General features: G+C 40.1%; 1 protein-coding gene across 3 annotated transcripts in view; it reads right to left on the minus strand.

Annotated features, from left to right (window-relative positions):
• ARHGAP10 (Rho GTPase activating protein 10) overlaps positions 1 to 25,186 on the minus strand; it is a 327,186-nt gene that overhangs the window by 182,190 nt on the left and 119,810 nt on the right. For all 3 annotated transcript variants that reach the window (XM_060298805.2, XM_070045536.1, XM_030878175.3), the window contains 5 exons: positions 20,644 to 20,754; positions 18,470 to 18,574; positions 10,409 to 10,538; positions 7,343 to 7,449; positions 4,876 to 4,970 (listed from right to left, as the gene is read on the minus strand). In XM_060298805.2, the coding sequence (XP_060154788.1) occupies positions 4,876 to 4,970; positions 7,343 to 7,449; positions 10,409 to 10,538; positions 18,470 to 18,574; positions 20,644 to 20,754 (548 nt within the window). The remainder of the gene's footprint in view (positions 1 to 4,875; positions 4,971 to 7,342; positions 7,450 to 10,408; positions 10,539 to 18,469; positions 18,575 to 20,643; positions 20,755 to 25,186) is intronic.

Genomic DNA, 25,186 nt, shown 5'->3' on the forward strand with positions numbered 1-25,186 from the left:
TAAAGAGAGTATATCTTTCCCCCAAGAATTCTTGGAAATTTTACAAAAACCATTCAGTCTCTCCAACCTCTGCACTATTCAAAATGCCTATCACACATCCCAGAAGCAACTGAGTCAGCAGCTGGATATGAAAACCTAGAGTTCAGGGAAGAGATTCAGGTACAGATACTAAATCTGGGGAGTTACCAACGCATGGATAGCATGGAAAGTCCTGAGGCTGGACAAGATCGTTAGGGCTGCAGAGGGGAGATCTGAAGACTGAGCTCCAGAGAATTCCAACATCAAGAGGTCTGGGAAACGAGGAACTGGCAAAGGAGTCCAAAAAAGATGAAAAGCCATTGGGGTGGGAGAAAAAGCAGGCCAGGTGTGACATTCTTGAGCCACGTGAAGCAAGTGTATCACAGAGGAGAGGGTGACTGGCCATGTCCGATGCTACTGCCAGGAAAGAACAAGAGGACTGAGAACTGCTCACTGGCTGTAGCACAAGAACATGATGGCCTTAACAGCAACAACAGAAAAACCCAGTGGAGAGGTGGAGGCAAGGGCCTGATTGAAGAGGATGCAAAGGAGCACAAGAGGAAGGAAATGGGAGACCTGAATATAAGAGCTTTTTGAAGAATTTTTGGGACTTCCCTGGTGGTGCAGTGGTTAAGAATCTACCTGCCAATGCAGGGGACACGGGTTCGATTGCTGGTCCAGGAAGATCCCACATGCCGAGGAGCCATTAAGCCCGTGCACCACAACTACTGAGCCTGTGCTCTAGAGCCCATGAGCCACAACTACTGAGCCCACGTGTCCTAGAGCCCGTGCTCCACAGCAAGAGAAGCCACCACAATGAGAAGCCTGCACACCACAATGAAGAGTAGCCCCCGCTCGCTGCAACTAGAGAAAGCCCGTGCACAGCAACGAAGATCCAATGCTGCGAGAAAAAATAAAATAAAAAAGAAGAAGAATTTCTACTGTTTATGGGAAAAGAGATATGGGCAGCAGACAAAAGAGAAGACTGGTCAAGGAGGGGTTTTGTCACTGGTGATGGTGGTGGTGGTGTTTTTTGTAAAAGATGGATGAAATTAAGAATCAGTTTTGTACGCTGATGGGATTCATCTAGTAGAAAGGGCAAAGCTGGTGTCAAAAAGAAAGAAAGGAAGAAGTGCTTGAGTGACATCCTAAACCAGGAGAGAGGGGAGGTCAAGAGGGAATGGAAACAGCTGGACAGAGAGGTTGGCCTCAGTCAGGAACACAGTTCCCACGGTGATGGGGACAGCAGGGTGGGTACCGCTGATGGAGCGGGTATCCATGGCAGTGGAAGAGCTCTTCGAATTACCTCTATTTCATCAGGACCGGGAGGCAGTGCCAGAGGCTTAGAGAAGGAGGAAACTGTGAAATATCCGTCAACTAGGAGAATGAAGGAACTAAGACAGTGGAACATGATTTGTGGTTGGGATTAATGGGATTTGAAGCCAGCGGTCAGGAATCGGAAGTGATCCCAGTGAACATGGTAGAATACATTTCTCTAGAAAGAAAGAAGGCAGAGGTGAATCTTAACTTAAGTTGGAGCTGTGCAGACAAGTACAGTAAAGGGAGGGAAGGGCAATGGAGTTGAGTGTACTGAAAAGAGTGACTTTAATGAATGACTGAAATTCACACTTGGCAAGGAAAGAAGTGAGGGTGTGAGGGGCTGAGAACAGTAGGATCAGTTGATTGTAAGCTAAGGATACTTACTAGAAAAGAGTAAGCAGTGAAGAGTAGAAGGTGGTGTCAGAAGGAGAAAGCCTTGCAACTGAGATGACAGAGGGGGTGCCTGTCCTCGTAATGACACGATCTAAGGAGAGAGCACAGAGGGAATGGCTGAGGGAAGGTGAAGAACAGGTGACTGAAGGAGAGGAGCTGAAGGAGAAAGATGCAAAGTCCTACATGAATCATCTGAAATGATACTGAAATGACTAAGAAAAGCATAAAAGGAAGAGAACTGGAGACACACCATATAAGGAAGATCCTAAAAGTAGTCCCAGGGCTTCCCTGGTGGCGCAGTGCTTGAGAGTCTGCCTGCCAATGCAGGGGACTGAGCCTGCGCACCCGGAGCCTGTGCCCCGCAACGGGAGAGGCCACAACAGTGAGAGGGCCGCGTGCCGATAGATAGATAGATAGATAGATAGATAGATAGATAGATAGATAAATAAATAAATAAATAAATAAATAAAGTAGTTCCAAACACGGAAAAAGGTAAGAAAGATACAGATTGTAGAGAGACACTCTGAGGGTGAAACCACGTGAATGGACGGCGAAACACGAACAAGACAACAGTGGGAAGTAACACTTGAGGAGCAATGGCTGAAAATGGACAGGTGCCCAAATCGGGGGAGGACCTGCCTGTTTCACTGTGGAGACAGTCAAAGGACGGGAGGTAGACAGTAAACACCAAGTCCAATGCCACTGAAGCTGCCAAGGGCTGTACTCAATTTCCTGCTGGGTGTATTACTGAACGGCTCACCGCAACCTAACTCAACAGGACCACAGCCGAATTCATCATCTTCCTCCACCCTCATGCCTCCTGTGTTTTCCTTCCCCTCCTTCACTCTATACTCTAACATCCAACTTCTCTCTAAATCTGTCTCTAAAAGTCTCCCTCAAACAGATGCGCTGGGCTCCATTCCGGCTCCACCACATCAATCAATAACCCTTCCAACCACTCCTGCCGTTTCTAAACTTTCTCTACTCTGCCAGAGTGAGTTTTGAAAAATATAACTCTATCACTCAGTGCCCTGCTTAAAACCATTTAATAGGTTAAGCTCAAAAACCTCAAGGTCAGGCCTTTGCCTCCCTTCTCAAGCCTCCCTCTCCCATCCTCCCTGACTCTCTGCTCCAGTGACGCTGGGTGTCCCCCGGTGGGGGGGGGGCCTCAAGCGGACCACGCTCTCTCTTGTCTCCAGAACTTTACATATATTATACATCACTCTGCCTGGAATGTGTCTCAATCCCAGCTGGCTCCAAATAAGCCTTCAGTTATCAATTTAGACGTCAGATCCTCTGTATGCTTTTCTTGAATCACTTAGATTAGTGGTCCCTCTACACCCAGTTCCCAGAGAGCAGCTCTGAGCGTCAATGGAAATAAATTAGAGATTTCTGCAAGAATGAAGCTGAGAGGGTAAGGATCCAGGCCCCCTACCCCACTTTAATAAGAGAACTCTCTTTTTTTTTTCTATTTCACATATGCATAAATGTAAAGGTGTTATTTGAAAAGAAGGCATCCCTATAGTTTGAAAACCACTAGACTAGATCATCTCTAAGGTCTCCCCCAGTTCTGAGAGTCTCCTTACAAGATGATATCATGAGGGAAATAACTCCATAGTAACCCCTCATCAACCTTTACGAGGGATGGAAAGTAGTTATAATCGTAATAAAGATCCCAATTGCAGAAGAGCACTTGGCACGATCAAGGTCTCAGAGAAAATATAGGGCTGGACAAAAACAATACGAATTGTGTTACTATATGGAAGTACTAGAATTATCCTTTCGAGACAAAGCAGATGAATCTCATTGAACACATTTTCTAGTAGACAGCGTTGCTGACTCACCTCTGTCAATTATTTAGGAAACAACACACTTACACGGTTATACTCTGATGCCTGCAGCACAGTGGTTAAGAGCTTGGGGTCTAGAGGCGGATGCAAGAGTTCAAATTTCAGCTCTTCCACTTACTAGCTACGTGACCTTAGGAGAATCACTTAAGCTCTCTAGGCCCCAGTCTCTCACCATAAAATGAGAAGGATAATGTCTACCTGATAGAGCTGGGCTGAGGATGAACTGAGATAAAGCACAGAAGAATTCAGAACACTGGCACTGAGAGAAAACTCAGTAAATGTTTACAATGGGTGTATGCACACATATTTATGCTCAAGTTGTATTACACAGCCCGAATCTCTTCTTAAAGTTTTTGAACCAGTCCTAACTGGCTTGAAATTTAACCTCTTTCACAATGACGTTCCCTTTCATTTTTTTCCAGTCTTGGCAAAATGCACATTAAACCATCTGTCCTTTTCTTTGTAGGGTCATATTTATCATGGTGCATAAGAGCACATTTTTATGTACCTGGTCTTCAGTTCATTTTTTGGAAAGTAAAGCACAGATCTTCCCCCTCTGCACTAACACCATAGACTCAGTTATATCATCTGAGGGAAGAGAAGAATTAATTATTTTTGTATTCCTGGGTCCTGACCTAAAATGAACTTGTGTTTAAAAAATCTCATATTGTGAACTTTTATTATACAAGTATGAAACAGTGTTATCTAAAGACCATCGTTACCAAAACCAGGGCTGGCAAGGAACCTCCACAGTGTCAGCCATTAAAAAAGGAAGTATTCTACGAGTACCGTGATTTTCCTTAGTGCTTCAGGACACAGAAACAAATGCCAGACAAGCAGTAATATTGACAAACAAGCTTCGTTTTTCTTTTTCTTTTTTTTTTTACTTCCTTCTCTCCAGCAAAGATTCTTTTCTAACTAAATAACTAAAAGTCATACCACAAGAAAAAATGAGAACTAGTCTTTGAATAAACAGAGTTTGCCTATGACCCTCCACCACATACAGAGTATATACATGGAAGGCTTAGATCAACAATGAAATGCTCCAAGGTCATTTTTTAAGTGACAACACTAGTTAAGATGATGCCAAACTTCAGCCAAGGCTAAGCTATCACTGCACAGCTCAACATAGTGACCAAGACGAAACAGCCCGCGGTGAATACACAGCCTGGAAAGATAACGAGATACCACTCTTCCAGGCCACAGACATCTCAGTTGCAGTTAACTTCTATTTTTTTAAAATCATTTTTTTAAATGACTCTTTTCATAAAGTCCAATAATGCCAATAACTTACCGGTCAGCAGCTTCTACATCAAAACAAAACCTTCTGTCGATGGAGTCAGTATGTCTTCTGATACATTCTTTCAAAAAGAACACCTCTCCGTCCCCCTGCAAAGAATCATTTTAAACATTCTCAAGAACTACAGTATAAACGTATACAGAATTAAGCACCCTATATTTGATGGGGGGAGGAGGCAAGGTTCAGACTTTAGGTTCCTCTATCTGATTCTCTTTCAAACCAGTTTATTTAGAGTCGTAGCCATTTTTTTTAACTTTTTATTTTATATTGAAGTATATTAACAACATTGTGTTAGTTTCAGATGTACAGCAAAGTGATTCAGTTATCCATATACATGTATCTATTCTTTTTCCAATTCTTTTTTGTCACTGTCCTTTTCTTAAGGTTTTCAAGACCCTGCTTTGATTACAATAAAATTAAACCAGACCTTATGAGTGCTAATTTTAAAAGGTGGGTTAACAATACAGTTTCCACATGCCTATATTTGTTATTCTCTTATTGTCCCCTCGTTAAAAGAAGGATAATGTGTTTGTATGTCACATTACATTATACCATATAAAACAGTCCATATGTAACCATTTCTGACCTTTAAAGACTTCAGTTCCACAGGAATCTACCTAAAAGTACACTAAGGACCCTGGATCAGCCATTGTGAGCATCTAAAGCTGGAACCACTCCAACTATATGGTTTTGCTGTTTCTTAAAGTGAATCACCCTGAATTTATCTTTCCTGAGTTTTCGTTTAAATATCGTACCATTTACCTCCCTAAACCATCCTCATCATGCTCTTTAAGAGCATTAAAAAGAGGTAGAAAACAGGAAACAGAAGCAACGCAGAAGCAGGTTCCCAGTGAGAAACTGTAAGGAGTCTGAGTAAACCCTTCTAAACTATTTTAATATTTTCTGGAACATAAGGATCTCTAATATTAAACAAGCATTTGAATATAAAATTATTCAAAATATCAGTCATGTGTTTAAATATATTTTTTATTATTTGGTAGCTCAAACAGAAAGACACCACTAAGCAGACATGTCTTGGGACTTGACAGGAAACTCACACTCCAACCTCATGCTCAGTTTATAACTAAAATGTACAGAGATGCTGAAGTGAACCCATATTTATCCTTTCACTACAACTTTTGATTGTATCAGTGGCCCTCTGAAATGTGAAATAATCGCGGGCATTTGGTGAATGAATTGTGCACTGCTGCTGTTCATTCATGGAATTTGCTCTTTTATTAAAAAGCAACAAATTTTGCTTTCTATGCGTCTGACACATTACATTTGACAAACATAAATTACTGCGATCTTTAAAACAACACTACCACCACAAAACAACAACGACAAACACTCTCACGCTCAGTCTTAACCCATCACCCTCCAAGGGTGACAACCTCACTTCCTCCTCTTTGCCACGGACTTGATTTTCCATGTCTATTTCAATATCACAAAAATGCGTTTGTATTATAAGCGGCTTTAAATATTTTTCAGGAAGATGCAAAGTATGTGTAAATACAAGTGAACTTGGGTTCATTCTGTATTCACATAAGAAAAATTATGCCCATCCACCCAGCAAGCAATGAATTGACCTTAAAATGCATTACCAGGTATGTGCAACCCTAGTGGGAGGAGCTTTGTTTTGACCACTATTGTTGCCACGAGCTGCAGTTTCCCTTTTAAAACAAAGATCCCCTTTCGTACCCAGCCAGCTCCTAAGTGCTTCTCGCCCTTTTCCAGCTATCATGAGTTCCTTTGCTTTTTACTTCTGTGGGAGGAGTAAGCTAAATGGGGAGTGTCTAAGTGAGAACACTGAAGTTTAAGTGAAAAACTGTAAACTTCGTTACAGATCATCTACTCTATATAATCTTTTCATCTGTATGAATCTATGTGTGCCCATCAGGCCTCCCGTGTAAATCCTGAGCAGACAAACCACTGAATCATGAAAGTCTGTTGTAGGCGTTAACTGGATCTTCCAATAACAGGGACACAAAATGATTCTACTCTTCTCCTTAAAAAAAAAAAAAAAATCTGACCATAAAAACCCATGCCAACAATTCAGAAAACATAGGAATTATTTTCTGGCCTATTTTATTTAAAAAAAAAAAAAAAAAAAAAAAGATTTTCATTCTAAAAACAAAATGAAAGTATTTATCATGAGTGAATATAAACAACATTAAAAAGATACCCTCAAAGACCACCTCACAGAGAATATAAAGTATAAAAGGAAAGCCTTGGGACTTCCCTGGTGGTCCAATGGGTAAGACTCTGCGCTCCCAGTACAGGGGGCCCAGGTTCGATCCCTGATTAGGGAACTAGATCTCACATGCATGCCACACTAAGAAGCCCACATGCCGCAACTGAAGATCCTGCGCGCAGCAACTAAGACCTGTTGCAGCAAAAAATAATAAATAAATAAGTAAATATTTTTAAAAAAAAAAAATAAATAAAAGCAAAGACTTACTAGTTTCCCCCCAGATCTGTGCTCGAACGGAATGATGTTGAACTTCTTGGCCGCTTTCCGATACATGCAGTAGTGTTTGACCCAGCTGGAACCAAACGGAGGAGGCCCTTCAACAAGAGACATAACTTTAAATCAACAAGAACTTACTGTATTGCACAGGGAACTCTATTCAATATTCTGTAATAACCTAAATGGGAAAAGAATTTGAGAAAGAATAGATACATATATATGTATAACTGAATCACTTTGCTGTATACCTGAAACTAACACAACATTGCTCCAATATAAAATAAAAAGTAACCTGAAACTACCACAACATTGTAAATCAACTCTACTCCAATAAAAATTTAAGAAATAAAATAAAAATTAAATTAAAAAAGAAAAGAAATAGGACTTTACATTTTTTCCTCATAAAGAAGCAGATATGCAGAGTTCCAAACACAATCCTGAAGAGGAAAAACCCAAGAAGCAGCAACTAACACAGCTCAAGGAAACAAATCAGCAACACAGCTGGTCTTAGACAAGGGAAAAACAAGGGGAAATAAGAAAGCTCGTAGAGACAGTCCTAAGAGTTTTCAGCAACACGGAAGTAATTTCAAGACATACTTTTCAAATAATTTGCTAGACTGTTATCTCATACCTGAAAATCTCTTAATTGTAAACTATGCTTCTTGTTTGTGTCTACGTATGAAGAGCTCATGAGGGTTTCAAGAATTCCACTGAATATATGTGATGGTTTTGGATTCAATTCTGGCCTCTAAAAAATGACAGAACTGTAGAATCGCAGTGCAGAAAAGCATTTAGTCTATAAATCGATCTAGTGCTTTAAATCCACTGAAGCACCTTGTAAGTAGCTGCCCTTACTAACAATGGTAAAGCTAAGCTTTTTTGCAGCATGTGGAATCTTAGTTCCCCGACCAGAGATCGAACCCATGTCCCTTGCATTGGAAGCACAGAGTCTTAACCACTGGACCGCCAGGGAAGTCCTACTGTCTTTTTCATCTAAAAAGTCTTAGGCTTAGACCAAATGCCTGAGAAATGGCAAAGCCAAACCTCAGAGTCTTTGGCCCCAAATATCAAGGAAGGTCCTTCACTGATTAAGCTGCCATCCCCTCCTGACACCACCCAAGCCTACTCAACCAGCTCTGAGCATAGAGATTAGTGATGGTTTTTCACACCATCCAAGCTTCAGGCAATACTGCAGGAGAGGGTACGACATGGACTCCAGCCTAGGACAATTCCAGCACTGAGGAGGTGTATGATCCAGGAAACATTGTTTACTCCTCAGTGTTTCCATGTTCTCATTGGTAAATGGGGTGATAACAGCACTGTACACTTCACAGGGGTTTTTAATGGATTAAATGAAACAAGTTGGATAAACAGCTTAGCACAGTGCCTGGCATACTGCTAACAAGTGAAGAATTCTGTCACTATTGTTTTTTTTGTTTTTTTCCAGTCCAATTTCAGCCCCGTTTCTCTCAAAGCCAGTAAGTTAAGCAACAGTTATGAATCTAAAAATCAAAATTTCCTGTGATTTTTCGCTTTGGACATATAATACAAAATCTCTATCCTTCTCATGTCTCCACCCTGTATTTTTAGTTCTTTCAAATTAAATAAACAAACTGAGATTAAGAGGATAAAAAAAAATTAAAGGCGGAAGGATGGATTGGGAGCTTGGGATTAACAGATGCAAACTAGTAAATACAGGACGGATAAACAACAAGGTCCTACAGTACAGCACAGGCAATTATATTCAATATCCTGTGATAAATCACAATGGAAAAGAATATGAAAAAGAATATATATATGTATAACTGACTCACTTTGCTCTACAGCAGAAATTAACACAACACTGTAAATCAACTATACTTCAATACAATTTTTAAAAAATAAAACATTCACTCTATACACACTTCAATAGCTGTTGTGCTATTGTTCCTAATGGCACCTTTAGAAACGGCATGCTTTTACTGTTCAACCAAAATATGTAAAAATAAATTACCTCGCAGTTTTTTTGAAAAAAAAAAAAGAAAGATTAAAAAATTAGAAAAATGTAGAGTTCTGCCATGCCAGTAACTGTTCATCATGAGCCGTGAAGGCTAAGTCCACATTAAATAAGGGCAAATGGAAAAAGAACCCCTATTCTGCAATTGCCTATAACATGAACATCCGTATCACATGGCTGTTCCATGAGTCTCTCTGCTATGAAGTTATTCAGTTTGAAAATCCTGTAAATCAGCCACTTAACAAACAAAAACTCTAAAGCACCCGGCGGGAAGGGAGAGAAACAGGAAATACAGAAACATTTTCACATACTCCTCCCCCTACTGGCTAGCAATCAAGCCCTACAGTTGAAGAGGTAAACTTTAAGAGCTTCGTTAAAATAAGACCAAACTCTCAGAAGTCTGAAATCGTCTTGGGGTGCCTTAATTTCCAAATAAGGATACTCTACACACTGCATAACAACTAAGATGGCAACAATGCTGAAAACTCAGTGAGACAAGTTAGCATGTCAACTAGGAGTATTTTTTTGTAGCCGTATGCAATTGCCCTGAAAATTTCAACAAGAACAAAAAACCATCTCAAAGAAATGTGCAAAGAAATAATGTGAAAGAAGAAGAGAAATATGTCCTTCTTGACTTTAACATGGAGTAACAGGGTTATGGGGAGAGGCGTGCATACGTATATGAATGTGTGTGTGTGTGTGTCTGTGTGTGTGAGTGAGATAAAAATGGGTGGGGATGAGAGGAAATGAGGAAAAAGGTACTATCCCACCTCACTTTCAGTCTGTCACCAAATCCCGGCTCCCTTGCAAGCAAGTTTTAACAAAGTGTGGCACAGAATTCGGGGGGTGTGGCTGGAAAGCAGGGTGCTCACAGAGTTCCTAATCTCACCGTCCCCTCCCTAGAGGAGGAATGTGTTTTCCCCAAAAGTCCAACGTATGCCTTCCAGGATAGGAGAGAGCAAGAAAGCGGTAGGAATAATTACTCCAAAAGTATCAAATTACAGTGAGAGTTTTAAACTAATTTTTAATTAGTTATTCATCACTGTTGGAGAGCCTCTTACTTTTTTCCTGTACATACAGGTAGCCTTCCGCTGTGAACTGACTCGCTCGTTTGTGGTCCTTGGGATTCTGTCTAATCTTGTTCATAAGCTCTTCCACTTCTGACCTTGTTCCTTCAAAACGATTCCGTGTCTGAAAAGGATTTAAAAAACACATACAAGTTTTAAGTTCCCACAGGAGATTTTTCATGTCTGTTTTTAAGTCTCTGGATAACTATAATTAAATTTGTAGTGTTTTTGTACAAATTTTTCAAAATATACCCACCCTTTCCCATGTATCTCTTTGTTGAGATCACTGTGCAAAGAAAAAAAAATTAGTGGTTAAGTAGTTAACAGAGATATAGAAACCAAGGTTACTAGAGGTTATTTACTTTTGAAGCTTTCTAACACCAAGAATAATTCTATTATTCAACACAAGAATTCCTGCCTGCAGGTCTCACAATATTACTAAATCTTACATTTAAAAAATAGGCCATAAAATATCTATCTGGGAAGTCTTTCCTTTGCAACAATCAATCTGACTCATTACTATTATCTCAGCAATATGTCTAGGAATTCAGAATCTGAAAAACTTAATTCTTCTTTGCAAACTAATAAACATCAGTGTCATTTTTTCCAGGTCATGGCAATTGCACTTGAAAATGATGTTTCTTCATCGAAGAAGGAAGTAGGGGGGAATCTCACTTACAAATAATGTCTTTGATATCTAAAAAGACAAATCACATTTCTGAAGCCCAGGAGACTTGGGATGTCAATATCTCTGTCAAATGGCTAGACTGAAAATGGACATGCAAGGTGAAGTGACGAAAATACCCAGGCAAACCTGACGAGTCAGCAGCACCAAGTTTCTCGACATTTCTTCCATCTACATTCAAAAATAATTGTATTAATACCGAAAAACTGCTGATGTGAAACTGTGGAAGAGCTAAGATGAAAAATTATTATTGAAATTCCTCCTCTCTCCTCCCTACAATGAAAGGGGTTACCAAGAGTTCTAAATGCAGAAAAATGATAGAATAGTACATTTTTTAGGGGGATGGAGAGTCTGATAAATGTACACTGTAAAGGGGAAACTTAACTGCAGAGGCTTATTTCAAACACAAGCTGAAAGCTTTTTTTTTTTTAATTTGTTTATGTACTATAAGAATGTACAGGGCTGCAAAGAGGGTGGGACTCATTTATTAACGGCTTGTTCCCTCTCCTGCCTTCCTGTTTCTCATGTCTCTGGGATTTCTTGTCCCCATCTTAATACTGATTATACCCTAATTTTATTCACCTGCTTTGCCACTTTACTGAGATTCTCCACAACCCTCACTTCTGTGTATCTAATATTTATGCATACATACACACACATATGTGCATGTCACATATGTATAGATGCTAGTGCACGCATGCACACGTGCAAACACACACACACACACAATTAACTTAATGAGTTGTATCCCAAATTCTCATTATTTAAGTTAATGCTCAAATTGTCCTAGATTTGACCAGCAGAGGCCCCTTCTAGCTGGCTCCTGTTTCTCTTGACATACCCCCTTAATTCTGAGTAACCCCTCACCCTCTGGTCCAAAAAGGTATCCCAGGTTTACTTTATACTTTCTCTGTCCCAGTCCTAGAATCAGCCATCTCTCCAAAGGAGTCATTGTTCCTTACAGGGGAGGGTAGTATTTTTTTTTTTACTGGAGTATAACTGCTTTACAATGGTGTGTTAGTTTCTGCTGTACAACGAAGTGCATCAGCTGTACATATACATATATCCCCATATCCCCTCCCTCTTGGACCTCCCTCCCCCACCCCATCCCACCCATCTAGGTCATCACAGGGCACCAAGCTGAGCTCCCTGTGCTATACAGCAGGTGCCCACTGGCTAGCTATCTTATACCTGGTAGCGTATTTGTGTCAATCCCAATCTCCCAATTCATCCCACCTGTTCTCTATGTCTGTGTTTCTATTCCTACCCTGCAAATAGGTTCCTCTGGACCATTTTTCTAGATTCCACATATATGCGTTAATATACGACATTTGTTTTTCTCTTTCTGACTTATTTCACTCTGGTAGTATTTAGAAACCAAGATCTAGGGACAGTGTGCTCACAGCTAAGGGGGTGCTATTGCTTCTAGGTCTTCCTGGAAGACAGACTGAGAAAATGCATGTATGTATATATATATGTGTGTGAATACATTTATTTATATACATATCACAACTTCTGTACCTATCTATCTTAAAACCCATGAGTTCATACCATTACACTTAATTCCAATCCAGTACTTCAGGTTTCTTTCTAGCCCACCCCTTTCGAATTCTGCACATTTCTTTTCAGACAGTAAAAAACATGGCTCCCATGATTCTCAACAGATTTACTTATTTGCTCAATTAACATATCTGCTCAACGTAACCAATCTCCCAAATATGCCAGCCACCTCTTCTGTACGTGCTGCCTCTGCACCTTCCCACCCCCACTTTCAGTGTCACAGACCCCTCCACGTGGTACACTCTGCCCCCACTGCCGTCCTTCCTCAGATGTGATTCTGCACTGGGAAGGGAAAGGAAGGTTCAGCTAAATTTTTTCATGTATTATTTTAGGCAAATTACAAATGAGGGTGAAAATTACATTTCTCAAAATTTGAGCACAAATAATAGAGTGGCTGGAACCTAGCAATTTCCAATTCTAATTTCTGGCTGAATAGGAAGATATCATCAAATAATAATAATGATAGACCTTAAGTGTTACCATACGTCACATGAGAGTGTTTACACTGTGAATGACATGACTGAGAGCAGTTTACGGTGCTTTAATCCTCACAATAACCTACGAGATAGCGTAGCGTTCTCCAATGCTGATAAAACAACATTGCTGTATTTCCTTTCCTTGCATGCTTTGATAAATAAACAAATTTCCAAACCAATGAGTCTTAAGTCTTATAAATTAAATATTTCATTACATCACCTACTGGGGGGAGGAGAATTCAATGTGGAGACTAAGCTGGAATTCGGACACATCTGAGTACTTTACAAAACTGGCAGGTCAGGCTTAGCACAGGTTCACACCCATATTTAAGGAGGAAAGAAAGAGGGGGGAGAGGAGGCACTGTTCACATTAAGTTTTACCCAGAAATAAAGCTTTACAGGCAAATGGCAAAGGCTAATTCCAAGTACAGATTGCCATTTTTCATTTAAGTTTTCCCATCCTGGCCCCATGACCTCATTCAGGGAGCAAAAGAATAATTAATAATACAAAGAGGGGCTTCCCTGGTGGCACAGTGGTTGAGAATCTGCCTGCCAATGCAGGGGACACGGGTTCGAGCCCTGGTTTGGGAGGATCCCACATGCCGCGGAGCAACTAGGCCTGTGGGCCACAACTACTGAGCCTGCACGTCTGGAGCCTGTGCACCGCAACAAGAGAGGCCGCGACAGTGAGAGGCCCGCGCACAGCGATGAAGAGTGGCCCCCGCTCACTGCAACTAGAGAAAGCCCTCACACAGAAACGAAGACCCAACACACCCAAAAGTAAATTAATTAATTAATTTAAATATATATAAAGAGGGTTTCACGAAGCAGCTGTAAGACATCAGGGGGTGGGCCCCCTGCAGCCTGCTTTAGTAACCTCCCAAAATAATAAAACAGAAAAGAAGGGGTAGGGTGCTAACACACACCCCTCACTGCAATCCTCAAACATCTCAAGTGCCCTATGAATGGGGACGTGACAGAGTAAGGAATGGAGTGCAATGGATGCCACAGCAACAGGTGATCAAGTCTAAAAACACTCGAAGGACACCTTCCATGAGAGTGAGGGGAACGCAGGTTAGAACTGTTGAGAGGTAGACGCGAGCTGAGGTTTACCATCGGTACCTAAATCTGAGATCTTACCATTAAAGTGACTCCCATGTTACCATGTTACCCAGAAATTGTTAAGGTCCAGGGAAGCCAAATGGCCATATCAAGATGTTCCCCAGCTCCTATATTTACTGACCCCAGATTCACCATGAGTTGAACCCATTTCTACACCAACACTAAATCTGAAAGCAACTGCCTTGGGCCTGCCCAAGTTCCAGTGCTGCCCTGGCCTTAAAGCAGTATGACGTCAGCAAGTTCTTTTTCCTCACTGTCCTTATCTGTGAAGAAGGAATAAAAAAGTCTACATCATAGGACACCTTTGAAGACTAAATGTGTACAATCCAAAGAAAAGCACGTAGGTAACACCTGGCACATGGCAACAAAATAAATGTAAGTGGCATTATTATTTTAAATGCAATTAAGTCACTGAAAAGTGACAATTATTCCCTAACAAAGGAAAAAAGAGAATCTTCAATATCAAACTAAAATTTTATCTGAATGAAAGAGAAAGTACATTTAAAAAAAAATTTGGGGGGGGGTTATAAAAGCTAATTCACAACATTATAAAACAGAGAGAGGGGACAGCACAAACAGCCCTGCCTGGGAGGCAAAAAGAGGCGGTATAAACAAGATTAAAAAGTGACCAGAAACTCACCTCTCAGAAACAATCATGTTCATATTTTTACACAGTCACTTCCAATCTTTTGTTTTTTTTTCTGGTAACATAGTTTATCACTTTAGTGTTCTACTTGGCTCACAAAACTGTAACAAAAATATCTGTGCATATCCTTAAATTATTCTTCACCATTCTTAGTATCTTCTGGGTACTCCTTCGGAATCCCTAAAATTTCTTAGGATTCTACTTCTTCCTGCGAAGAACTCTACTCTAGTCTCCTTTGGGGATAGAGATCACAAAAACTTTAAATTAGTTTTTTTTAATATCCTTTAATTTTGATGTAATTTACATTCTTCTGCAAAGTCTATTTTTTAAAAACCAACCTGCTCTTTTTTGCTGTCCATTAATTACTCTAGATTATGGAAAATGGAAAAAGACTGAATTTCTCTCAAAAAAAAGGTCTAACCATTTTTACAACAGAAAAGGTGAAACCAGTTGGGTGAAAATAGGTTATTTTCACTTTTAAATAACTTTTACCTTTTTTCTGATTATAAAATGGTTTTTGTCATTTTTTCTATAGTAAAATACCTAAAAGTTGACCAAAATTATCTCTACCATTATAGTGCACAGATAGTTCACTCTAAGATTTGGTTTCAACATTTTGGTGTATTTCTTTCAATACATAAATACACATAGCATAAAAAGTAACACACAGAAGTCAAACAGAGAAAGACAAATACCATATGATATTGCTTATATGTGGAATCTAAAAAAATAATACAAATGAACTTATTTACAAAGTAGAAATAGACTTACAGATGTAGAAGATGGACTTATGGTTACCAAAGGGGAGAGGGGCGGGGAGGGATAAATTAGGAGTTTGGGATTAACATATATACACTACTATATATAAAATAGATAAACTACAAGGACCTACTGTGTAGCACAGGGAACTCTACTCAAAATAATAACCTATAATGGAAAAGAATCTGAAAAAGAATAGATATATACATATGTATGTATAACTGAATCCCTTTGCTGTACACTTGAAACTAGCAACACAGTAAATCAACTATACTGCAATTAAAAAAAAAAGTAACACACAGCTGGGATTTTTGTAATACGTAGTTTTATGCAGCCAACACTTCCCCTTCGATATGCTAAAAGCTGACATCCTCAGGGAATGAGAGAAATGGCCAAGAAAGTAGTAAATTACAGCAATACTGAGATATAGCAGGTGAGGTAGAATGAGTGGCATGTGTTTCAAAGGTTCTGGTATTTCTGAAGGGCAAAGAATGAGCTAGAAGCAAAAGTAAAGAGCACAGGCGACTTCCGGATCAGGTGTCCTCAACACTGAAGGTGAGGCGGAAGGCAGAGCCTCTACTTGCAGAGCTGCAGGAGCAGCCTCAGAAAGAGCCAGAACAAAAGGCAGAGAGGTGGAGGACCCCAGGCAACTTCCTGATGACAATCCTGAAGTTCCAGAGGACACAGGAAAAGATTTTTTCCAGTAGCTTGTTCTTCGCCCAGTTCTTTATGGGAAATGAAAGTTACCAAGTATGTGTGTTAGGTTCTTAATAGACTAAGTTAGATTCCATTGACCAGCTGACCCATTTCAAATGATAGGCTGTCTTCAAGTGTTGCTTACAGTAGTTCATGCCTGAGTATTGCTCACTCCCATTTAAATCCTGAATCTCGCTGAAATTATTTTGGTGTATTTAAGGTAACTATAGGCCCCTGACCCCAGGGTGGGTGTGATAAATGAACTTCCACATAAGCAAGTTGTGCATGGACAGTTTCTCTGGAGCCCCCAGGAGACGCTGATGTGTCCCCAGACCCTGAGGCCCGGCTGGCTTCACGGGCAGGTAGCCCGTGCCGTCACCCACAGCCCTGCGCTCAGAAGGTCGCGCACTTGATCTAATGCTCTGCCATCGCTGTCTTGAAATTCTTCATTTTTGAATAAGGGACCCTGTCTCCTCATTTTACACAAATTATGAATCAGTTATGCCTGAAGGTTCTCATCCAGGCCAGCCCTGCCCTTGACAGATGAGGTACAGACACAAGTTATACAGTTAGTGGAGGGGGAAAAAAAGAAAAAATCAGGATTATAACCTAATCTTCTAAACTATGTAATGTTCTTTTTACAAACGCTGTGTTCTGCTGTCTACAGAAGTATTCTGATACATCACAGTATCGTTAGACTAAATGTTCTACTACCTACAGAGACACTTTTGAAGTTAGGACTAATCTACACATATACACTTTGACATATTTTTAAATTATGTTACCTTATATCACTGATCTTGGAGGGTGTAGGGAGGAATGTACTCTTTTAGTCATTTAACTGAACAGAATGTAGAATCTTCAAATACAAATTGACGCATAAATTACAAAACACAAGAGATTTCGTTACCTACATTCCCAAATGCAGGGAACAACTATACCAAAATAACTTAGAAACAAAATCTACACAAAAACCATTAGTCCTCAATTTCTAAGATTATAAGAAGTTGAAGGTCAGGTAGCAAACAGCACAGAGATCCCCATCCTTCTCCTTGTATGTCTTTCAGGATGGGTTGAGAGTCTGTCCCAAAACTCACTCACTGTGTTTTTAACAAGGTTTGAAATTACATTAAACATAACTTGAATAGCTTTTCAATGAGGACACTTCCAAAATCAACAAAAGCGTTGAAAGGAAAAACATCTACCACCTTCTGATCAAAATCACATACATTATACTGTTTAACAGTTCTCAAAAAAACTCTTTATCCAAGACCTAACAGAAACCATACATTTCCTTGGAAAACAATAAAGGGCCAACAGCAACTGTGAACACCAATACATTAGTGAATAGGGAGGCACAAAACACAGGAAAGAAATTCCACTGGAACTGTTAGCCTATCTGGGAATAAATATCAAATAAGACATACAAGTAACAGAAGAAAGTTAAATTAGAATTGAAATGCCTTAAATTTAAAGTGGAGGACTGTTTTGTCTGTTTCATACAGAGCAGACTTAGACTTACACAACAGAGGTTATCCTTAGAACTGCCTCACAAAGTGCAGAATAACTATGTCACACTGCCACATGACTTGTTTCAAAGTTGCTAAGAGAGTAGATAGTCAAAGTTATCATAACAAGGAAAAAAAATTTTTTAACTACACGAAGTGACAGATATTAACTAAACTTATGCGGAAATCATCTTGCAATATAATAAGTGAAGTCATTAAGCTGTAACCCTTAAACTTACACAGTGTTGTGTGTCAATTATATCTCAATAAAACTGGAAAAATAAGGCAAATTATGTGAAATTTTGATTGTAAAAACATACTTCATGACTTTTCTGAAAATAAGGGAAGAAAAATAAATTATAGGAAATGAATTATTGAAAAACAAAACAAAACAAAACAGAGCCGCCTGCAGCAGAATTCGGAGCCTCCCTTCCTGGAAAACAGTTTGTTACACCAAGAACTGACCAGAAGGTGGCAACGTAGCCTCAGTTTCTCGGTACCAACAGATCAGCTTGGTCTTGGTTTAAGGCTTTTCATACACCAAAGAAATCAAAACTACACCTCTCAAACATCTTTTTTAGGAGAAAGCTTCCGTTTTCTTACATTCTGAATGTTGATCTGTAGTTCCATTTTGTAGTGATTGAAGTCTTTGGCAAGTTCATGGCCTTGATGATAGAAAGTAAACATTCCCTGAAAAAATGACAGCATCTGAAACAAAGGAGAAAAGGCGACATTAGCACCCAAAAAATCTCAGTGAAAAAAATAAATTAAACAGCCACGTATTTTGCCTCATCTCATTATGATTCTATTGAAGTACAATAATTAAAAGGAAGTCACTAGAATTCAACTAAATCTAACTGCATATTATTCATTAATTTGTCCCTATAAAAAAAATAAAAGGATTTGTGATTTTTTTCCTTAACTATCAGAGCCATTAGACAGCTTTTACAGTATGCTGTATAGGAGAAATGGAATTCTACATCACCCATTTGTCCTTTTGAGTCAAGAGAATCCCTATATTCATTTATAATTGAAACCTTATCACTATAGGTCGATAGGACCTAAAAGGAAAGTGAAATACAGATCAAAGAGCTAAAAGCTCTTTCGAAGGGCATCCAGTGCAGAGTAACCTCTCTGTTTTGTTGACAAGGATGCTCAGTGACTGGAGCAGAGAGGGGCAGAGGCAAGGCAGTAATAAGCCCTGAGTTTCCTACAAACTCTCCACCTGCCCCTCTTGATCAGAGGGCACTGCTTCTCCCCCACATGTGAGAAAATCTAGAGTAAGACTGATTTGGGGTGAGGGTTAAGGAAATCCTGAGATTCACTGTCTTCAGAATGTCACACCGCATAATGGTAAGGAATTTGCGACTCTGACGTCAAGTGGCCAGCAAGGGTCAGTTCCCAACTGGGGCAAATTACTGAAGTTTCTCTACTTCAATTTCTACATTTGCTAAGTGGGATAATTAAAATATCTCCTCAGTAGGGTACCGTGTGGAATACATGCATGATCACAGAAAAGTACTTAGAACAACAACCTGAACAATGACTGAGCACTGTAAACGCTCAGTATATAAAATGTAGGCCATTATTATGATTTCACATAAAAAGAAAGCTTTAAGGAGGTTTTCTCTAATTGGTTAATTTAGGGTAATTCAATTACTCCACTGGACCATAGCTTCCACGAATGCTAATTTTTAATGAATCATTACTTGGTTTTTTTGGTTTGTTGCTCAACATCATACACACAGTGGGTAAATTGTATGGCATGTGAATTATATCTCAATAAAGCTGTTTTTAAAATCACGTGCAATATAGTCTAGGTTAAAATTAAAGTGAATCTTGACAATCATGAATCTCAGTGTACCTCTGGTTTTTATGCTAAAACCCACAGTATAAAATACCCTTTATATTTTGATTCAGAAGATACATATATTCGTAGATATGTTAACATATAAGTAACTGAAGCTCTCAGAGTGCATCTATATAAGCACAAAAAAAAAATCATGTGTTTCTAAAATAAGTATAAAGAAATGTCAGAGGGCTTCCCTGGTGGCGCAGAGGTTGAGAGTCTGCCTGCCGATGCTGGGGACACGGGTTCGTGCCCCGGTCCGGGAAGATCCCATATGCCGCGGAGCAGCTAGGCCCGTGAGCCATGGCCGCTGAGCCTGCGCGTCCGGAGCCTGTGCTCCCCAACAGGAAAGGCCACAACAGTGAGAGGCCCGTGTAATGGGGAAAAAAAAAAAAGAAATGTCAGAGTAACTTACAAAATAGTTTCAAATGTTCCACACACTGGTTCTTAACTTAGGTTGCATAAGCATTGTGAATTGTATTAGAAATAGTTGGTTACCAATAATTGCTGAAAGTACCAAGGTTTGGATGGATGCGCTTGCTTTAGAACAAACTTGAATAAAGGTTATCCCATAAATATCCCATGCTCACTCACATTCCAATATAATTTCTTTCATGGGGACTTTTTTTTTTAAGGGTGGAGTTACAGCTAGGATGGCAGAAGTTGTACCTGATTGCAGAGTCCTTGAGACCATATAGCAAAAGGAATAATACTCATTACACATTGCTGTGCAAACAAGGCCGAGAACCACTATTTAGAAGTGATTCTTTGACTTCATGGCTCTGGGTGCACTGTGTACAATTTATGATGTCTTGCTTCGTGTTTATGCACCACAGCCTCTAGCAACCATAAATTAGATCTTCAAAGAAACACATTCCTCTTATATCACGAAATTCGACTAGCAGAGCAACTTGCTATTTATACTTACAGGTTCCACAAACTCAAACTTCTTCCTCTCTTGGATTTCCTGAAGCTTACACACATATTCAAGAGACAGTTCGTAAAAGTGTTGCCGGTTCTGTTCCACTTGGATATCTGCCTATGTTAAAATAATGGAGGCCAGTCAAATTAGAGATGGTTCGGAGTGAAACTCTTTGCCCGAGGTCTGCAAAACTACAGTCCATGGGCCAAATATAGCCTGCTGCCTGTTATTCTAAACGAAGCTGTACTGGACCAGTGCCAGGACTACTCCTTTATGCATCTTCTATGTAGACTTGCGGGTACAACAGCTGACTTGAGTGGTTGCAACAGGGACCTCGTAATCTTCAAAAGTCTAAAATATTTACTGACTGACTCTCTGCAGACATCGTTTGCAAACCCCTGCTCTCTGTGACGAGACTGGCCCCGAAGGACAGAAGATCAAACAGTAAAAGGCACTTCATGAAAAACCTACCCAACCACAACGGACACCCAAGGTGGAACCGCACATGTAGAACCCAAATTACATAAACATTATTTCCATTAACAAATCGCCTAAGAATGAAGTGGCCCGGGAAGGAGGGCTGAGCAAATTCCAGTCGCCACAGCTCTCAGGAGTGAGGGCAGCAGGCGAGGAAGTGACGGCACCATCTCAAGAACTTGGCTTTTGCAGAGAGGCCTGGGCTGGAAGCCCATCTGCAGGCAGTCGCTCTCCTAAGTCCTCACCATGTCCTGCCCCCTGGGAGGGAACAGGCACCAGATGGTCAGGAGACTATTCCAAAGAAAGGTTCCAGCTTCTCTTGTCTAACTAGAAGAGAATTGAGAGAGGGGATGGTTCCACAGAGGAACAGTAGTGAAACCTATGGTCCTCAGAACTGTTCTTACAAGGCATCTTGTATTTCCTAACTCAGCTAATTTTAGGTCCAGAAGTATTTATCTGGACATTTCTCCAAAGAGGCCATATCTAAGCACAGAGAAAGATGCTGGACATCACTTGTCATTAGGGAAACAGAAATCAAAGCCACAAGGTACCACCTCACACTTACCAAAAACAAACAAAAGATATCAGAAAATAATCCAAAAAACCCTATCTCCCCCCACCAAAATAAAAAACAAACAAACAAAAAAAACAGAAAAATAACAAGTATTGGTGAAGATGTGGAGAAACTGGAACTTTGTGCACTGCTGGTGGTAATGTAAAACGATGCAGCTGCTATGGAAAACAGTATGGCAGTTCTCTAAAAAAAAAAAGCAAAAAAAAACTTAAAAATAGAATGTCCATATGATCCTGCAATTCCATTTCTGGGTATATACTCACAAGAACTGCAAGCAGGGACTCGAAGAGATTCTTGCACACACACATTCACAGTAGCATTATTCACAACAGCTAAAGGGTAGAAGCAACCAAAGTATCCACCGACAGGTGAAGGCATAAACAAAATGTGGTCTCTAAAGATAATGGAATATTATTCAGCCACAGAATGCAAGGACATTCTGGCACTGCTACAACATGCATGAACCCTGAGAACATTATGCTAAGTGAAATGAGCCAGTCACAAAAGGACAGATGCTGTATGATTTATCTTAGGTAAGGTAGCCGGAACAGTGAAATTCACAGAGACAGGAAGCAGGATGGTGGTCGCTGGGGAGCTGGGAGCACAAGGGGGCTGGGGAGTTAGTGTTTAATGGGCACAGAGTTTCAGTATTTCAAGTTGAAAGGGCTCTGGAGCTGGAATGTGGTGGTTATTGACAACAGTGTGACTGTACTTAATGACACTGAATGAACTGCATGCCTGAACTTGGTTAAAATCATGCTTTGTTGTGTATATTTTACCACCATAAACAGTTTTTAATTTGGGGGAAAAAAGTATTTATCTAACAGGTGATCATTTTTTTGGCATCATATCCTTTTTTAATTAAAGTAATGTTTAACTATAATAAGAGTGCTTGTTACTAAGCCAAAATGAGAATTTCTACCTAACACTCATAAAAATCATGATTTTTTTATGCCTCTAAGATCCAGAGATGGAGAGTTCAGCCACTAGCAGTTAACAGACACAACTCCCAGGAGAAACAATGTGAGTGTGTTGAGTATTTAATAAAATGGAGATAGGGGAGGTTAAGGGTGGATTTTTCATGTTATGGTTACTAGGAAATGTCCTTCAAGAAAATGACACCAGGGTCAGATTTACCAAGGTGGTTTTTTAATTTAATTTTAGTGGATTCTCTCGCCTGGCTGTGCTACTGCAATTACCCCGGCATGGCAGGTCAGCTTCTGTCCACAGCTTCCTAATGCTCTGGGTGTTCAGAACCACTGTGCCAGGTGCAGCATGGTCAATCACAAGAAACCCTGGGACTGCCGGTAACCCGTAATTTACAACAATGCCACAGACATCCAAATTATACCTAGCAGCACCGTCCTTTAGCCTGACTCAGTCTAAAAGGCAATCACTATATATGTGATGTAAGAAAAAGTGTACGTGGTCTTTGTCTCAGACTTCCTGGCAGAAATCTCCTAAAACCCTTGGAATTTCCTGAGCGAGAGAAGTGTCTCTAGTCATTTGTAAGGAGCCCCTTTTGAGAGCACTTGAGTTTATGCTAATGAGGTGACTTAGGGTAGGGGCCCAAGATAGCACTCATTAGAGGGGTAGAACTTTCGGCTCTACCCACCTATTTCTGGGAAGAGGGGAACACTATAAATTAAGTTCTATAACAGCTCTTGAACAAGAGCTCATGAGCTTCCAGGTTGGTAATGTAAAAAACTTAATAAACGGAAAACTCACCAGAAGGGGGAGCTCACATGGCTTCAGACCATCGCAGAGCCCAACAAGAAGAAAGACCACTCTTCTTTCCTGCCTAGGACCCAGCCCAAGAAAAGCCAGGGACTCTTTACTATAGCCCTCTCAACTCTCTTTCCCTCTCAACAAAAGTGTTCTCCTTCCCTTGCCGTGCAGAAACTTGCCCTTGGTTCCCCATGGTTGCAGACCCTAAACTGCAATTCTCTGCTGATCCCGAATAAACCCATCTTTGCTGGAGAAATACCTAGCAGACTATTTATTTCAGGTTAACAGGAAACACATCCACTTGCCTAGAGAGTGACGTACCGCAGTTCCATGAGGACAGAAGTTTCTGCACTTGGGACCCTTCCAGACCCTGCCCTGTGCACCTCTTCATCTGGCTGTTCAACCGTATCCTCTATATTATCTGTTATAATAAACTGCTAAACTTAACTAAAGGTTTCTGAGTTCTGTGAGCCGCTCTAGCAAGGAAGGGGTCATAGGAACCTCTTCTTCGTAGCCAGTCAGAAGCACAGGTCCAGGGCTTGGGACTGATGTCGGAAGTGGGGTAGTCTTTTTTTTTTTTTTTTAACTGAATTACAGTTGATTTACAAGGTGTTAGTTTCTGGTGTACAGCAATGTGATTCAGTTATATACACATACACATTCTTTTTCACATTCTTTTCCTTTATGGTTTATTACAGGATATTGAATATAATTCCTTGTGCTATGCAGTAGGACCTTGTTGTTTACCCATTCTGTAGATAATAGTTTGCATCTGCTAGTCAGAAGTGGGGCAATCTTGTCCAACTGAGCCCTTAACCCGTTGGATCTGATGCTGTCTCTAGGTAGTGTCAGAGTTGAGTCAGTTGCTTGGTGGTGTTGGAAAACACACATTACATTTGAACTATACTTTTTATTACACCAAGCAAAAGTCATTTTTTTAAAACAAACATACAATTTCAATTTGATTATCATCTCATTTCTAACCATTCTTGCTGTTAATATGTATAAAAGAAGTAGATCACTCACACAAAGATATTCAAAGGATCTATTTCTCTGGTCATATTTACTGAAACATAATTATGTGACGACTCAGTGCCGACTTAAAAAAAATGTACAGCGTGCGAGCTGTGAGTTCAGTTTGATTTGGGGCAAAACGAGGACTACAGCCCTGGAGCAGTTAGTTCCTCAGAGCTAGGCTAGTGACTTAATCCTTGTAGAGACAGGTGGCAGGTGCCAATTTTTAATTGGCATCAGGAAACAAAAATGTACTTCAAAAATCAGCAGTCATGGAATGTTCTCGAATATCCAATTCTTGTTCTAGTGCAAATATTAATTAGAATGTCGGGTTGTGATGGAGGCAGAAGCCATTGTGCTCAATAAACAGAGCTACAGGTAAAGGTACTAATAGAATTACTAAAATTGCCAGCCTGGTGTCCGCCATAATTTCCTCCTGTTATTTTCATTGGAAACAAGAGGAAAGAATAGATAGCAAGTTTCTATGCCTTTGGTCAGTACCAGTCTCAGCAACCTTTATTAATCTCTTGAGCACCTCAGTTTACTGAAGATGAGCAATGCATTAGCCACTGCCAAAAGTAACCAAAATCCAGATCTAACCTTTTCCCCATTAACGAGCATCCCCCTTCTTACGGCCTTCACGCTTGCAATGGAAAGCTAGGTCAAGTGGGAGTCTCTATGTCTGTAAAGAGCAAAGAGAGCAAGACAGCCAAGAATATGTAATTTAAGTGAAACTAAAATGATTCTCCTTGAGGG

Source organism: Globicephala melas, chromosome 5, assembly GCF_963455315.2.
Source record: "Globicephala melas chromosome 5, mGloMel1.2, whole genome shotgun sequence".
In the NCBI taxonomy this organism is placed as follows: Eukaryota; Metazoa; Chordata; class Mammalia; order Artiodactyla; family Delphinidae; genus Globicephala; species Globicephala melas.